This window comes from Leptidea sinapis, chromosome 6 (genome assembly GCF_905404315.1).
Source record: "Leptidea sinapis chromosome 6, ilLepSina1.1, whole genome shotgun sequence".
NCBI lineage: Eukaryota > Metazoa > Arthropoda > Insecta > Lepidoptera > Pieridae > Leptidea > Leptidea sinapis.
Window position 1 is genome coordinate 10,879,364 of NC_066270.1, and position 17,925 is coordinate 10,897,288.

Consider the following 17,925-nt stretch of genomic DNA (forward strand, 5'->3'; position numbering starts at 1 on the left):
AAACTTACTGGCCTTTTTTTTGGGAAAGGAGGACAAACGAGTCACCTAATGTTAAGTGATCACCATCGCCCATGATCTCTTTTTATGAAAATAAAGACGAGACGAGCAGGACGAACAGCTGATGGTAATTGATACGCCCTGCCCGTTACAATGCAGCTCCACTCAAGATGATTGAAAAATCCAAAAATTCACAGTGGCACTACAACTGCGCTCGTCACCTTGAGACATAAGATGTCAAGTCTCATTTGCCCAGTAATTTCCCTATCTACGGAGCCCTTCAGACCGAAAAACACACTGTAATGCTTACACATTGCTGCTTCACGGCAGAAATTGATGCCGTTGTGGTACCCATAATCTAGCCGGCATTAGATGCAAAGGAGCCTCCCACTGGTGAAATACCAGAAGATCCACAGGAGCGTAGCCGGCCTTTTAGAAAGGCGTGCGCGCTGTTTTTAAAGGTATGAATGTCGTATCGTCCTGGAAACACCGCAAGAGGAAGCTCATTCCACAGCTTGGTTGTACGTGGAAGAAAGTTGAAAACTGCTCTGTAGCCAAACGCCACACGTCCAGATGGTGGGCATGACATCGTAATTTGTGGCGTGTCGTGCTAAGGTGGGATTTGGCGGCAAAATCAGGTCAAACAGCTCTTCAGAACACTCGAAGCTGTTCTTAGCATAGCCGTATAAAAAAGGAATAGTAATGGAGGGTTTTTGGAATGTTATTTCTTAAGTTTATAATTATATATCATATGATTAGATAGGATGCGAAAATTCGATTTAGCTTGGTTAGTTGCCGATTTCGCAAAAGAACAAATATTTACAATGTTCTACTATATAGAGTAATATAATTATATTAGCAAGTGAAGCACCTATATGCTAGTGTGTGTGCGATTACGGGGGATATATGGCCACAAATACTTTTATAGTATCGTTTTTACACTTCTTCTCAACGCACGACGGCATTTTTAAAATATTTATTGGGACGCAAACTGATCTGTCACAGACGATGGCAAATCTCATAATGGCGGCCGATCGGCTTGTATTAGTGTAAGTGTGTGCGTGGGGCACGTGGGGCGTATGTATTTACACGTTTACCGGCTTGTTTTGGTGCTTCACTAATATGTAAGGTGACACGTAGTCCTTCTTTTTTTACTCGTCCGTGCTTTTGAATATTCTTTATGAATATCATCATTATAATCAACATTATAGAGAAATATTGTTAGCTTAAGAATTATATACTATTTAAGTTTTTTAGGTTATTTTTAAGTACATAGTCCGAATATTCACATATTTTTTATTGTTCCAGGTTAAGATGGTGTCTAATGTTATATGTGATTACATTTTCAACTGGCTTCGAGAGTCAACCAAATATTCTCTTCATTATGGTTGACGACATGGTTAGTATTTCCTTAAAATAGTTTAGACTTTTTATTCGTACGCCATGCCTTGGATATATGGTTCACTGGATCAGACTGCAGCTTAGCAAAACACTAAGAAAAAAGCGATTCGCTCGATTGTATGAAATGTGCAGTGATTGACAGCAATCTGTCAATACAGATGACGGTTTCATCTTGTAAAGAACAGACATATTCAGCTATCTATCTATCCACTACGTGTAAAGCAACTGTTCGCTTTCAAACTTAGCCGGATTATACTTCGTCGCCAATCGCCATACTGTAATTACTACTATTTCTAACTTATGTCAAATCACTGCACGTTTCATACTAAATATAAATTTTATTACGTAGTATTTGCATCCTCTTTGTCAGACTGGACCACACTACCTATACCGTCGTACCGACGGATTACATGTACCAATGGACAATATACAAAAATTGCATATATTTTTATTCGGTAAGTTATATCACATTGTAAAACAAGATAAAAAATACACAAACTCGAAGAACTAACACAAAGTATTTAAATAAGTCTTCCGCCGACACTATTAACGCAAGCCGTTTCGGTACGCATGTTCTATAACGTCATAGTCCTAAGCAACAAACAAACAACTGTAATAGAGTCATTTTTAAAATCACTTCACTTTTTAAAAATTATTTCCGTGCTCCAAGATAAATTATCATCAAAAATATTGATGTAGGCATAAAAAGGCATAAAAGGCATTTATTTTCTCGAAATTGATTCCTTTAGAATTCTTTTCGATGTCATTTCTAATATACTAGATACTACTACCGCTTCGGAAACAAATGGCGCTCCGAGAGAGAAGAAGCGGCGCAGGAAACTCTCCCAGCATTTTTTTTCAACGCTCTTTTCAATAAAAATATACAATATTGTACAGTCATTTCTATTGCTATAAAATAATCATTATCTAGTCCCAGGCTGTCCGATCACTTAGATATTCAGCTGTGAGTAATAGGATTTACGACAGAACCATTTTTAATAAAAAATTTAAATTTATTTATAGATAATGCCTGAACAGTGGATGGGACTTTATTATAAAATTGTATACATTTACCCTTAAAGCTATTATGTATTTTATAAAGCGTACTAGAATTAGTTACAATCAATCCCTTATTTCTAGTGTTATAATAATGAAAATCACTATTAAATAAATAATAGTTTAAAAAAAAATTAAAAAACACGGTTTATATAAAATTCAACTAAAATATAGAAATTAAATTTTAATAAATTTAAATTGAAAATAGTGTAAGAAAATATATTTCATTATAAACAAAAGCGTGGGTGTAGAAGAATTATTATTTTAATAATATCTTAAAAAGCACCCGACGCTTTTTTTTTACATAGAAAAAATTTTTTTTTATAATAATTTTTCTACACCCCACGCTTTTGTTTATAATGAAATATATTTTTTTACACTTTAAGGGATAATTTTAAACTATTACTTATTTTTAATTTTTTAGTTAATTTTTTTAGATTGAATGTAGGGATTTTAATATCAGCGAATAAAAATATTTTAGTTAATTGGAAGATCACTTAATTCAGCGCCATCTATTCGCTTCTAAACGAATTAGATACTATAATTTTGTGGAACTGTCTTGACATGTCGCGCGGTTCCTTCGTAGTTTACAATAAATTACTAGATGGTGCTTATTAGTGATTTATTTATTCTAAAATTATATAAATTGGCAAAAATCTTATTTTGCATATTGAATAATGGAATAATCTTGTCAAATTAGTGTAATGTCATCGGTCCTCGATAAATCTACAAAGTTTGAACGAAATGTAGCCGTTTAAAGTGGGTCAAAATCGCGCCCAAAGAGATTTCTTTAACCGACTGGTTACAAACATACAGGTGAAGCTAATAAAAAGCGTGTAAAAAGGTGACGTTTTGTAAACGTATATTAAATTTTCATAAATGTACTGACAATGAACAGTCATAATATTTTTCTTTTTTTTTTAATTTTTATTATATGGATGGATTTTATGGAATTATGCATAATAAAATTTATTAAAAAAACTACTGACTCTCAGTTCAATATACTGTATTGCTGATAACAAAAAATTATTATTATTTCGCAAAGATCGTACATTTTCAAGAAATGTTATAATTATTTTTATATCATATTAGCTTATGGTAACTAAAGTATGAAATAAACACTTTGGTCTTAATATGGTCAGTATAGTATCTTTGGAATACAGCGTCAATTACTGTTTTTGTTGTTGATACTCTACGTTTACTGCACATTTTCAAATAGAAGTTGGCGTCCAAAAACTCGCTGAATCAGATTTTTCCTAAGTCCACATTAACCTCTTAACTGCATATGATAGATATCCTGGTGCATGATAACAGCTATAAAATAAGCTAGCAGCAGCAAACAGCTATAAAAGACATTACTATCACCGCTAACATATTATGTTCTTCTGGTGTCTATGTAAGTAATGCGTCGTGCGAATGACGTCGAAATATATTAAGGTATACTTGCGTCATACATAAAACAATCTCTTGTTCAACTATGATCGCCTGGTACCAAAACAGTGTATAATGCTTCCACATCTTATTTTCTCCCACGTTAAATTTTATGAATTTATGTGTCCTGTCTCTTTTTACCGTCTCGCTTTACCATTTTCATCGACTCTCAAATCACAACGAGACTAATGAAGTTTTCACTTCGATAATCTGACAGACATTTTGATCGATCTTGCACACGTTGTACATAATGTATTAGTAATTTAAGCACGAGTAAAACAACCATTAATATCTTAATCTGCATTACAATTATGACCTTAATACAGCCCGTATTACGGAGTTACGAAAATAATTTGAGCTGAGTACAAGAGCTTTGCGTCATCTTAGCGATGGTTTCGGCAACAAGTAACGTATCCACGATTACGCGTTTGAGTTAATTAATGCTTAGTTCGCTCGTTATAAATTGCTCTCGTACATTCAAATATATTATGAAACCTAAATCGGTGCTGATTGTGCAATTTATAGCTATTGGAGCATTTAGCGAGACAAATTACAATCCTATTGAAAGGTGAAATTTAAAAGCTATTACTAACCTATTGTCCGAGATGTATAGCTTATAGTGAAACTGTTTTTTTTGTGGGAGGAACCAGTGGGAGGCTCCTTTGCATAGGAAACCGGCTAGATTATGGGTACAACCTCGGCGCCTATTTCTACCGTGAAGCAGTAATCTGTAAACATTACTGTGTTTCGGTCTGAAGAGCGCCGTAGCTAGTGAAATTACTGGGCAAATGAGACTGAACAAATTGTGTCTCAAGGTGACGAGAGAGAATTGTAGTGCCGCTCAGAATTTTTGGGTTTTTCAAGAATCCTGAGCGGCACTGCATTGTCATGGGTAGGGCGTCTCAATTACCATCAGCTGAACGTCCTGCTCGTCTTGTCCCTTATTTTTATGAAAAAAAACCTAAGTAGGACTTTAGTAAGGACGCGTTACCATTACTTAATAATAGTTATGGATGTACTAATATACGTACATTGTCATCTCTGGTCTGGCGCACCCGAGTATCAGCTCGAACCATCTAACCGCGTGCAACGCAGAGCTGCTCGAATTGTCGGGGACCCAGAGCTATGTGAACGACTCGAGCACCTGACGTTGCGTAGAGACGCTGCTTCATTGTGTGTCTTCTACCGCATCTATCACAGGGTGTGTTCCGAAGAGCTGTTTCTTCTGATTCTCTTCCACAGTACGGTTTTCAAGGAACTTTCTTCCACATACACCTTCCTTAAAGGCCGGCACCGCTATTGTTCCTATCAGTTTCTCTTGCAATGTGGGCGGCGGTGATCACTTAACACCAGATGACCAGAACGCTTGTTTTTCCTTCTTTTCCATAAAAAAGTCGTCGATGTTTACATTTATATACGTTTAAATATATATAAGCAGATCATTATTTTGCGACCATAGTACAGGCAGGTAAACCTAGTTTAGGAAAGATAATTTATTTAAAAGTGTTTCAAATTTATCTAATTTTAATTTTTCGGTTTACCTGTTATAAGTATGACGAGGAATCTTAAAGTAAATCATTAACACTTCAAAATGGGCAAATGCTCTGTTTTGTGCAAAATATGTATCTATTCGTGTCTAAGAACATTTATAACCTATTTATACCTATACATTTATACCTATACCAAACTGTTATTCTAATATAAATTCTAGTTTATACTTCATCCCACTGCTGGGCGAAGGCCACCCCCTTTTTCTTCCACAATATTTTGTCAAAAATATAAAATTTGGTTTGTATAGAAAATATAATGCATCAAAGTAGTTGCATTAGTAATCTGGTTAGATTATAATATGTATCACTCATTCATTTACATGTCATTTTTATCTTGTTATAACATAACATTACATTTATCGTAACCAAAGACCGCTACCATATTATTAAGACCATTTCTTACAGGCTTTAAAGTAACCATTTAATTTACAATTATTAATGTAGTGAATGCTTCTAATTTAAAAGTTATCCGTTCCTGTAGGTACGGTTCAAATTAACTGACATTTATTCGGACAAATTATGCTTTATGGACTTATTATTCGTCCTCCATTTTAGTTTATGTCTATGTAGTACTATCACTAGAAATAATATATATTAATAGGAATATTATAAATTAATTTGTATGTATTTGTCAATATTAGTAAATTTAATCTCTAAAAGTTGTACCTTATATTAAATCAGGCAAAACAATAATCAAATAAGTGTATATATTTTTGTTTACAATATTATGAACTTAGACGAAGGCTTCCAAATAGCCTCAGTACATGGATAGCCTTAAGGCTTAAGATATAACTTTTCTTCACAACATGGATGAAAATAACTTTTGATAAAATAAATTCCCGTTACGGTTTCACAACAAATGTTCATTACCATATCTTAACATAATATTACGTGATATATTCTCGTAAATTTTTCCTCTTTACTTTACACAGACCTGAGATAATAACTTATGAAGGCTCCTTGACAAAGATCATGGTCACATTCAATGAGTTAGAAGATCTAGCGCATGTTTGATTTGTCAATATGTCGTTTAGCTAGTGGTTTCAAATACTAAGGGCGGGTTCGACCAAATTGGAGTTAGTGAGTTTTACTCACGAGTAACTCTGGTATTCTAAGGTTAATTTTGCATTTTTTTATGAAAATAAGGGATGAAACTAGCAGGACGTTCGGTCGATGGTAATTGATACGCCCCAACTCGATTCTCAAAACCCCAAAAATTCTTAGCGGCACTACAACTGCGCTCCTCACCTTGAGACATAAGATGTTAAGTCTCATTTGCCCAGTAATTTCACTAGCTACGGCGCCCTTCAGAGCAAAACACAGTTATGCTTACACATTACTGCTTAACTGCATAGAAATAAGCCGTATTGTGGTACCCATAATCTAGCCGGCATTCTGTGCAAAAGAGCCTCCCACTGGTGTGTTAGCTAGTGGTTTCATATTTAAAATGCTAAGGGGGGATTCGACCATACTGGAGTAAGTTTATAATCGCTACTAATTCTAGATTAAAGCTAATTTTGCATTCCTTAATGAATAATATTCACTATACGCGAGTTAATATTTACACGGATGATTTTGGCCGAATAAAAGGTTAACTGAGAAAACAGTTGTCATAGACGATATCGTTTGTCAACTAGAAGATGAATAAAAATAAATAAGCTGCCAACATTTGACATTTCAGTCTATTATCCTACAAAATTGAATTGTTATTGCATTTCATGTCATGTTAGAAGAAACAAAAGAGCATGGATTTTAGGTTTAAAGATATTTCTTATTAAAAACATAATATTGTCACTTATATGAGAATATAAAATGATGTAATAATGTCGGGAACGACCCGTCCCACGTAAAGCATGAATTTAAGTCTGAATAACAAATAAATTAGTTTTATCATAATATGTTTCTTTTTGAATGCAGTTTCAAATGCAATGAAATAGCAGATTTCTAATAATAATTATCGTCCTCCTACTAATTTCGCCTGCGGGTTGATATTTAAATAACCTCCTTTTACACTTAAATAGGAATGGTGACCCTAATAAGTATTTGAAATTTAATTTATTAATTTAGGTAGATTTTTTATATACTTACTTATATACTAACTAAAAGGAAGCGATAACCAGTGGATGGCTTGCACAGGAAGCCGGCTAGATTATGGGTACCACCGCGGTGCCTATTTCTGCTATGAAGCAGTAATGTGTAAACATCACTGTGTTTCGGTCTGAAGGTTGCCGTATTTAGTGTAATTACTGGTCAAATAAGAGTTAACATCTTATGTCTCAAAGTGACGAGCGCAGTTGTAGTGCCGCTCAAAATTTTTGGGGTTTTTCAAGAATCCTGAGCGGCACTGCATTGTAATGGGCAGGGCGTATCAATTACTATCAGCTGAACGTCCTGCTCGTCTCGTCCCTTATTTTCATAAAAAAAAGAAATAGGTGCCGTTGTGGAACCCGTAATTTAGCTGGCATCCGTGCAAAAAACCCTACCACTGGTAAATAAAATCCTATATAACATCACTGAAAAATAACAACAATGGGTATAATAAGATTTATGCTTAGTTTTGTGTGTGCACTGTTTGCCTTTTGTTGTACTGATGAAGGACAGCATATTGACAAACTATTATTGATTTGAATGGTAAGACGTTTATCCTTGGCGTTCCGTTGATGTATGCCACCGCCGGCAGAGAGTAATTAACATGAATATAGGATATTAAGGCTGAATTAAATTAACTAACTATAGCAATAACAAACATGTTAATGAAACGTTTGAGCAAAAAATGTGTCTTACACCATTTGACAACTCTTAGATAATAATAATAACTCACTTAATAACTGGATAAAGGGTCAGTTACAGAAAGCAGCTGTTTTGGGAACGGCACGCATCGTGCGGAAGTTCCTCAGTCTGTCGCCCTAACCACCGGCGGAATTGTCGTGAACCAACGCCGCGGCCGGCGGGACTCTATTTTTTATATTTATATTTGTAATATTGTTTTTTATAAATATGTTATATATATAAATGTAGAAAATAAGATGAAATTGTAATAAAGAGAATAATAATTTAATCAAGTCTAATTGTTAGATAGAGCTTTAGTGCACGGTAATGCACAATTTTCAAGAAAATAACGAAAAAATTCTAACCTCTAAACGGTTATACGAGGTGTGTTCAAAAAATAACGAGAATTTTTGTTTTATGAAAAAAATCTTTATTTATTCATCAATATCTATTTTGTCCCCTTCAAAGTAACCCCTCTCGGATATAATACACTTGTGCCAACGCTTTTTCCAATCCTCGAAACACTTTTGGGCGTCCGGGTCGTTCGTCATCTTCAACGTTTTCGCGGCCATCTTGGAAACGCTTATACCACTCGTAAATCCTTGCTTTACTCATAGCGGACTCACCATATGCCTTTGTTACCATTTTACAAGCTTCACTACACTTTATTTCATTTTTTACGCAAAATTTAATACAAATTCTTTGATCCATTTTTTTTCACAAACGAAAATCGCCGAGCTCGAAAAACACGTCTAACGTTAGCTGCTGCCACTCAAAAAGTAAGCAATGAATATTGCTGAAAATTTTATCGTACCTCAGGGGCATGTGTACCAACATAATAAAAATAAAAATTATACAGGCGGACTCTCCAAACCAGCGAAATTTAAAAATTCTCGTTACTTTTTGAACACACCTCGTATAACGGTGCATTACCTTGTTATAAGAGTGGTATCATTATAATCATGGACTAAAGCTCAAACTACAGTATTTTTTACCACCTAATTCCTGCTACGTATAGTAGAAGACCAACTTACGACAGGAAAATGTGGAAAGATCTGGAGGAGGCCTATGTCGGCGGACAAGTGAGCAATAATTATCATAAGAAATAACATATATATGGTCGTAGGTGAAATATAATTATAATCATTTACCCCCTTATTCATAATGGTCCGCTAACTTAATACAGCTGCTAAGGAGTGTTTTTTCTCATTCTGACTTAGGTCAATAGAAGAAGACAGAGTGAGAATTAGCAATGCTTTAAGTTAGCAGACTATTATGAATAAGGGGGTAGGTATATTAAGTTGTTAGCATAAGTTAAAATGTACCTTTTTAGTATGCTTGCAATAAAGGCTTCATTCATTCAATTCGTGCTACGGGATACTAAGTCCAAATCGTCTAAAAAATATAATATGGTTCCTTACAAGCAGTTTTGTACCCTCTGTGGTAGGAGAGTTGCAGAGGCTAGGTCCTTCCGAAGGCCTATGATATGACTATTAGCAAACTGACTAAGGCTAGGGTTACTATGGATGCGAGTTCTGACGAAAATTTGTTCTGACGAGTTCTGACGGATTCGTCAGAAGAAACAAACGCCTTGTATCCAATGACAGTGTTTACACTTTTCGTCAGAACTCGTCAGAACAAATTTTCGTCAGAACTCGCATCAATAGTAACTCTAGCCTAAAATGGATTAATTTCTTGTGCGCACGCGTGCGTGTGTGTTCGTGTGTGTGCGTACGCACAGGTGTGTGTGTGTGTGTATGATTAATTGAACTAAACGTTAATTGCCGGGGTAAAACTATTGTTAATGTTAAAAAGGTCGCAATCCTGTCAAAAGTTTCAAAAATATATTCGATAGTGATATTGATATTTCACTTTGTAACTTTAACCATGCCAAGGAATACGATGGTACCTACAATCCATTCCGCAGTCTATGTTAAAGTCAGCGATACTGTTACCGTTAAATTTTGACTTAACTATAACAGCTTATAATATGATGCAATCCAGTTTTAATAAGGCTAATATATTTTCTAACAGCTTTACTCCGAGAAGATATATTTATTTCATAAAAATTCTCACAAGTTGAAGTACTGGATATTTAAAATCGAATGATACACATAAAAATCATAAAAAATATTTGATATACTTAGTTGTACTTAGTACCCTAAGCATTAATTACTTAAAAAATATAATTCCCAAAAATAAGAAAATATTAATCTATACTTATATTATAAAGAGGGAAGATTTGATTGTTTGTTTGTTTGCATTGATTAGGCTCCGAAACTACTGAACCGATTTGAAAAATTCTTTCACTGTTGGAAAGCTACACTAACCCCGGGTGATATAGGCTATATTTTAATTTTTTTTTAAATTAGGGATCCTTACTAAAACTCCAATAATGTAACCCGAGGTGTAGAAGAAGATACCTAAAATATTTTTTACATCGCGTGTATTGCGAAAAGTATCCATGGCTTTGCAGAACACATAATTATTTACAAAAAGTGTTGCGACAGCGTTTTATGCTAAGAATGTTCTTTTATTTTTTCTTTTGTCCTGTGTGTACGCAGACGAAGTTGCGGGGTATCAGCTAGTATGATAATAATTAAATCTGGATTTGAATTCGTTTCAATTTTGGACATAGCATTATGAATGTTTACAATACAAAATATTCAAACAATTTTTTTTTTAAAGTGATATCCCTCACTTCTGGTATTAATTAAACTTGTAACCAAAATTAATGAACGATTCGGGACTCGAAATCGCGACCTCTTGGGTTCCGTCCGAGCGCACTTACCAGCACAGATTTCAGTATTCAGAATAAGTATTTATTAGCTCAAAAAGAATACATCACAGACATCGATCCAATCAATACATATTCACTTAAGTAACTACATACACAAAGTGCGCGACGAGTCGTAGTGTATACAAAACATAATTTTTGTCGTAATATTTCAAGTTACAATAATTATCTATCTACAAAGATACAATAGTTACAATAAATACTAATTAGGTAGGAACGTAACCACGTATAAAATAAATGAGTTCATTTGATTATTTGTTTACATATAGTTCAGATAGTCGATGTAAATGGCAAACGGTCTTCGGGTAAACCTGTGGGAATAGGTGTTCGACAGGGTTCTATTCTCGGTCCTTTCTTGTTTCTTATATATATTAACGATCTACCGTTTGTGGTAGATGATAGCCATGAGATTGTATTGTTTGTTGATGATACTTCACTTATTTTTAAAGTGAAGCGACGTGCGGATATTGATGACGAGGTAAACAATGCACTCTCAAAGATAGTGCGTTGGTTTGAGACGAATAATTTGCACTTAAACAGTAAAAAAACAAAGTGTTTACGGTTCATTACACCAAACACAGCGGAGGTACAAACCAACGTACTTATAAAAGACCAGAGATTGGAACTTGTGGACACTGCGGTCTTCTTGGGTATCACGTTAGATAAAAAGCTTCAGTGGGGTCCACATATTGCCCATCTAGCAGATAGACTCAGCTGTGCGGCATATGCAGTTAGAAATATTAGAGAGTACACGAATGTTGTGACCGCTAGATTAGTGTACTTTAGTTATTTTCACAGCATCATGATGGGTCATGCTGCTGACATTGATATAGTGTTTGCACTGCAAAAGAGAGCTGTTCGTGCTATATATCAGCTTGGTTATAGACAGACTCTCAAAGAAAAATTTAAAGAAATAAATATTATGACTGTTCATTGTCAGTACATTTATGAAAATTTAATATATGTTCACAAAAATCGTCACCTTTTTGATCTTAATAGTGATTTTCATTATTATAACACTAGAAATAAGGGATTGCTTGTAACTAATTCTAGTAGGCTTCATAAGAAACATAATAGCTTTAAGGGTAAATGTATACACTTCTACAATGAAGTCCTTATTAATAAATAAATTAAAATGTTTTATAAAAAATTGCTCTGTCGTAAATCCTATTACTCCACTGCTGAATATCTAAATGATCGGACAGCCTAGGACTAGATTGTGATTATTTTATAGCGATAGAAATGACTGTACAATATTGTATATTTTTATTGAAAAGAGCGCAAAAAAAAAGGAATGCTGGGAGAGTTTCTTGCGCCGCTTCTTCTCTCTCAGAGCGCCATTTGTTTCCGAAGCGGTAGTAGTATCTAGTAGTATGAGAAATGACATCAAAAATAATTCAAAAGGAATCAATTTTGAGAAAATAAATGCCTTTTATGCCTTTTATAGAGCCAAACCAACTGAGCCATCCGTTTGACGGTATGCCACAGAGCGGTGTGATTTTGACGCTCGCGCAGCGTTCTGTCAATGCGTATTATTTTACGTGTATTAATAGATAGCTTATAATTAGGATGATTTGTGTGAATGTATCTGAAAGCTATTAGACTATAACAAGCTATAAGACTATGCAAAATAAAAAATTATATAAACAAAATTAGGGTCAGAACTTGGTGAGGGAATAGTGTGCCGTGCGGCACTTTCGCGTATCTGAAAAATCTAGTGCCCTGGGGCACTTGCCGATTTCGGACCGGTACAAAATATTTCTATGACCTTATTAAAAATCTTAATATATATAAATTACGTGACACGTTGTTTGTCCCCGATGGACTCCTAAACCAATGATCGGATTTTAATGGGGATTACTTCATCAAGTGCAGTTTAGTCCAACTTGAGAGATAGGATAGTTTTTATTTCGATTTGAGACCCGTAATTATTTTTAATTTCAATATTTGTTTAGTATCCAGGACATATTTTCTATGAGAGAATTTATTGACGCACGTTCTGACAGTTCTGCTGTGAAACAATTTCATTATAACAACAGGAAACATATTTTACGAAATAATTCTTGATGCTATGAAATATTATTGACGAATTCATAAAAAACAGTATTTTATTTATTATTTACAGAACAACGTCTGTCGGGTCAGCTAGTATATTATATAATATTATTTCAGGGTTGGAATGATGTTTCGTATCATGGCTCGGATCAGATCTCTACTCCCAACATCGATGCCCTGGCAAGCCGCGGTGTTATTCTCCAACAATACTACAGCGAAGCTATCTGCACTCCAGCCAGAACAGCGCTGCTCACTGGAAAATACCCCATGAGGCTTGGTAATGTTTATTAGCTTACTTGTGAATAAGTAAGACGACCTGTAAAGTCGAGTGGTTAGCGATCCTACCTACTAAGCTAGAGGTTGTATTAAATATATCATTGTCTTGTAACCCATAACACAGGCTATATATGCTTAACTTGGGGCAAGATAATTTGTCGAAAGTGTGTCAATATTATTATTATTATAAGTAACCAGTGGGAGACTCCTTTCTACAGGGTGCCGGCTAGATTATAGGTCCCACAACGGCACCTATTTCTGCCGTGAAACAATAATGTGTAAACATTATTGTGTTTCGGTCTGAAGGACGCCGTAGCTAGAGAAATTACTGGGCAAATGAGACTTGACATCTTACATATATGTCTCATGGTGACGAGCACAATTATAGAGCCACTCAGAATTTTTGAGGTTTTTCAAGAATTCTGAGCGGTACTGCATTATAATGGGCAGGGCGTATCAATTACCATCAGCTGAACGTTCCGCTCGCCTCGTTCCTTAGTTTCATAAAAAAATAAGACACTCACAAAATACCATTATTTATTTACGGTGTGTCTGGATTGATGCATCTACTGTACTCAATAAATCTTGTTTTTAACCGACTTCAAAAAAGGAGGAGGTTCTCAATTCATCGTTTTTTTTTTCTTTTTTATGTTTGTTACCTCAAAACTTTCGACACTGGGTGAACCGGTTTTGATAATTCTTTTTTTATTTGAAAGCTTGTGCTTTCTGTGTAATTTGGTCCAGATCTGACAATGGCATCCATGAGAAAAATAATAAAAGTCTTAAATTAAAATTACAAATTCCAGAATAAGTTGAACATTATTATTTATTATTTTATTTGATATTCGTATTTTTATAATGATTCCGACTAATTGTAAGTTCCTACATACCGCTAGTACCTAAAGCTGTGTTATTTTAATAAACGCCAAGTTATTCTAAAAAAACTCTATCTCTCTCTAACCTTTGTCACTACAGAATTACATGACAGGGAGAAGTAATTTCAAACTTGGAGTAACTTTACATTTATTAATAACTAGCTGTTTCCACGAATTTTAAAAGGAAGGAACATTGGAATTCTAAAATTAAGAAGCCATAAAATATCTAGAATAAATTTCGCATCGAATGGTGGTAGTTTCATGTCGATACGATCAGTGGCTTAGGCGTGATTGAGGATCAAACAAAGACCATTCTAATTATATGCCAACAGACGATGTTCTGTCAATAGAAAAAAAATGATGTACGTATTTGGAAATAATGTAGCCTAAAGCCATCAGAAATGTGTATTCAAATTTAATGAGTTATTAATTATATAATATTAATTAAAAATGAAACGAAGACGTTTTACTGAATGTATTAAAATAATAAAGTTGGCAAAAGTGATAAGGACTGATATCGAATTTGTGTAAACAGCTTTTATATTACCACTTTTTATAATATGGCAATTTTAAAAATTTTAAAATGGATATAGTATTTTGTCTTTAAGACACTTTTTCTGTGTTGGTAGGCCCCTCACAAGATGGACCGACGATCTGGTCAAGATTGCCGGAATACGTTGGATGAGGGCAGCGCAGGACCGATCGTCGTGGAAATCTTTGGGGGAGAACATTGTCCAACAGTGGACGTCTTCCGGCTGATGATGTTGTCTTTAATAGATAGATATATAACATCCCGGACTTTTCTGTAGATCTACATAAGATACACAATTTAGACAGCGTTTTTTTTCCAACACCTCCAACAAATATCGTTGATTTATACAAAAATGTATACAAAACTTACCAAATTATATACTTAAACCTTCCTCGAGAACCACGCTATCCATTTGTGAAATCAGCATGAAAATTGGTGCAGCAGTTTTTGAGTTTATCGCAAACTGATCGACATACAGACGCGGCGAAGGACTCATAATATGTAGTGATACAGTATAGGTTTTGTGAGTATATCTTTTGTAATGTATATTAAGACTAGCTGACCCGATAGACGTTGTACTGTACATTAAAAAGAATACTGTTTTTTTCATAACATCAAAAATTATTTCGTAACATATGCTTCTTGTTGTTATAATGAAATTAATTCACAGCAGAACTGTCAAACCGTGCGTGAATAAATTCTCTCACAGAAAATATGTCCATACAAAACAAATATTGGAAATAAAAATAATTATGGTAATCGAAATAAAAAGTATCCTATCTCTCAAGTGGGACCTAACTGCACTCGATGAAGTAATCCCCATTTAAATCCGTTCATTAGTTAGGAGTCCATCGCGGACAAACAACGTGTCACGTAATTTATATATATTAAGATAATGTTATATAACATAGCCCTACTCATTAAGTTAACAGTATTCCAAACCTTAAAGGTTATACAATATTTTTTATATATAACCTCTTAATGTTGCAACTACTTCATATTTACTAAGTAACTTATCTAGCATGTTGATATTACAGGAATGCAAGGCATGCCTCTGTATAATTCCGAAGATCGCGGGATTCCTCTGACAGAGAGGTTGCTGCCAGCATACTTGCAGGAGATAGGATACAAGACTCACTTAGTTGGCAAATGGCACGTCGGTATGTCTAAGAATGAGTATCTGCCAACTAATCGTGGTTATGACAGCCATTATGGAATGCGGGGAGGTTTTGTGGATTATTACACTTACGATAAAGTCGAAACGGTGAGCGCATTTATTTGCTAATTAAGATATAACGTATATTTTACCAGCGGGAGGCTCTATTGCACAGGATGCCGGCTAGATTATGGGTACCACAACGGCGCCTTTTTCTGCCGTGAAGCAGTAATGCATTATTGTTTCGGTCTGAAGGGCGTCGTAGCTAATGAAATTACTGGGCAAATGAGACTTAACATCTTATGTCTCAAGAATATATTGAGAAGCAACAGCCCAGATGTTTATTTTTTTAATTTTTTCTTTTAATGATTCTTTGGGACCTAGGTTATGAATAGCGTGAATTGCCGTCTGCTGTAGCACAAAGATGTTATTAATATCGGCTGCACCGCTAAATGATCATTATATAGAAAAAGAAAAGACTTACCATTAAAATATAATATTTGGATTTATTTAGTTACATACTGTTAAACAGTTTTCGCAATTACTTAAATTGAAATAAGTACACCAAATTTACGCATTATTTCACGTACGCCTTTCCGTTTAATACGAAATCACTACTCACTCGCTAGTGATCACCTGTGCGGTGACACATCTAACGTGACTATGTCATTTCTAGGTGAAGACGTTTAAATATTTTATGCCCCATCTTACCCTAATAGGCAGGGCGTATGAATCGTCAATTTCCCGCAATTCCACATTTACCATCTGAATCAAAATAAGAAGGTAGGGGATGGTAGAGTAAGACGGGGACTTTAAGTAATAATCTGTCTTTATTCCTCTTATTATATTCAGTCAAAACGATTTTTTTATTCTTTTCATACATATATCGAAAAAAATATCCCAATCTTACTCCACCTATAGGGCGAGACGGGTACCGCCTTGGGTAAGATGGGGTATAGAATATTTAAACGTCATCATCTAGAAATGACATAGCCACGTTGGTGGGGTAGGATGGGGAGATGTAGTATTTTTTTAAAATGATATTTAAATGACTTCAATAAGTAATTTTAAACCCTATTTTGATAAAAATAAAATTGAATTTCAATTTCAAAAAGAGATTTTATGTAATGTTTCAGTGGCCTGACGGTAGACTCCTGTACGGAATGGATTTCTTTGATGACGACGTACCACAGTTTGAGGAGCAGCGATATATTGTTGATGCGCTTACAGACAGAGCTATTGATAGTATGTTTATTTATTTTAAATTTCTTTACATTTTACTTGTGTAGTAATGCATGATTTACCAGTGGGAGGCTCGTTTGCACAGGATGCCGGCTAGATTATGGGTACCACAACGGCGCCTATGTCTGTCGTGAAGCAGTAATGTGTAAGCATTATTGTGTTACAGTCTGTAGGGCATCGTAGCTAGTGAAATTACTGGGCAAATGAGACTTCACAACTTATGTCTCAAGGTGACGAGCGCAGCACAAGTGCCATTCAGAATTCGGAATAGGTTAAAGAAGAAAATGGAATAATTTTTGAGGTTTTCAATAATGCTGAGCGGCACTGAATTGTAACGGGCAGAGCGTATCAATAACCATCAGCTGAACGTCCTGCTCGTCTCGTCCCTTATTTTAATTCATATAGTGAGACCGAACCATCCCCAGTCAAACCCTCTGAGGGAGGACAATATTGTATATTTATCAAAATGTTTATAATATTCATAATAAATAAATAATAATAATAATATTCAACAGAGAAGAATTAACTGAAAGTATTTAAATAATTTGTTTATAATATTCTACAGATTATTACTATTATGGTAGTTATATAAAGATATTAATATCTACTTAAAAAAACTAAAAACACACTTAAAAGCACAACATTCTCTTTGGTATCCGAAAATTTTCTAATATTAGATAAATCGGTTAAAGATAATGTTTGAAATATAAATTAACATCATTTCCTGCCTTATCGATGATAGATGAAAATTATTAAATTAACAAAAATCTTTTTTTTTTTGCAAATTG

At 34.6% G+C, this 17,925-nt stretch overlaps 2 protein-coding genes across 2 annotated transcripts in view; both read left to right on the plus strand.

Moving 5' to 3' along the window:
• LOC126965004 (arylsulfatase B-like) overlaps positions 1 to 17,925 on the plus strand; it is a 43,292-nt gene that overhangs the window by 18,522 nt on the left and 6,845 nt on the right. Inside the window, exons 2-5 of the mRNA XM_050808401.1 lie at positions 1,306 to 1,396; positions 13,174 to 13,333; positions 15,777 to 16,003; positions 17,032 to 17,140. Coding sequence (XP_050664358.1) covers positions 1,306 to 1,396; positions 13,174 to 13,333; positions 15,777 to 16,003; positions 17,032 to 17,140 — 587 coding nt within the window. The remainder of the gene's footprint in view (positions 1 to 1,305; positions 1,397 to 13,173; positions 13,334 to 15,776; positions 16,004 to 17,031; positions 17,141 to 17,925) is intronic.
• LOC126965068 (arylsulfatase J-like) overlaps positions 1 to 17,925 on the plus strand; it is a 70,586-nt gene that overhangs the window by 13,635 nt on the left and 39,026 nt on the right. The gene's annotated exons all lie outside the window — the stretch shown is intronic.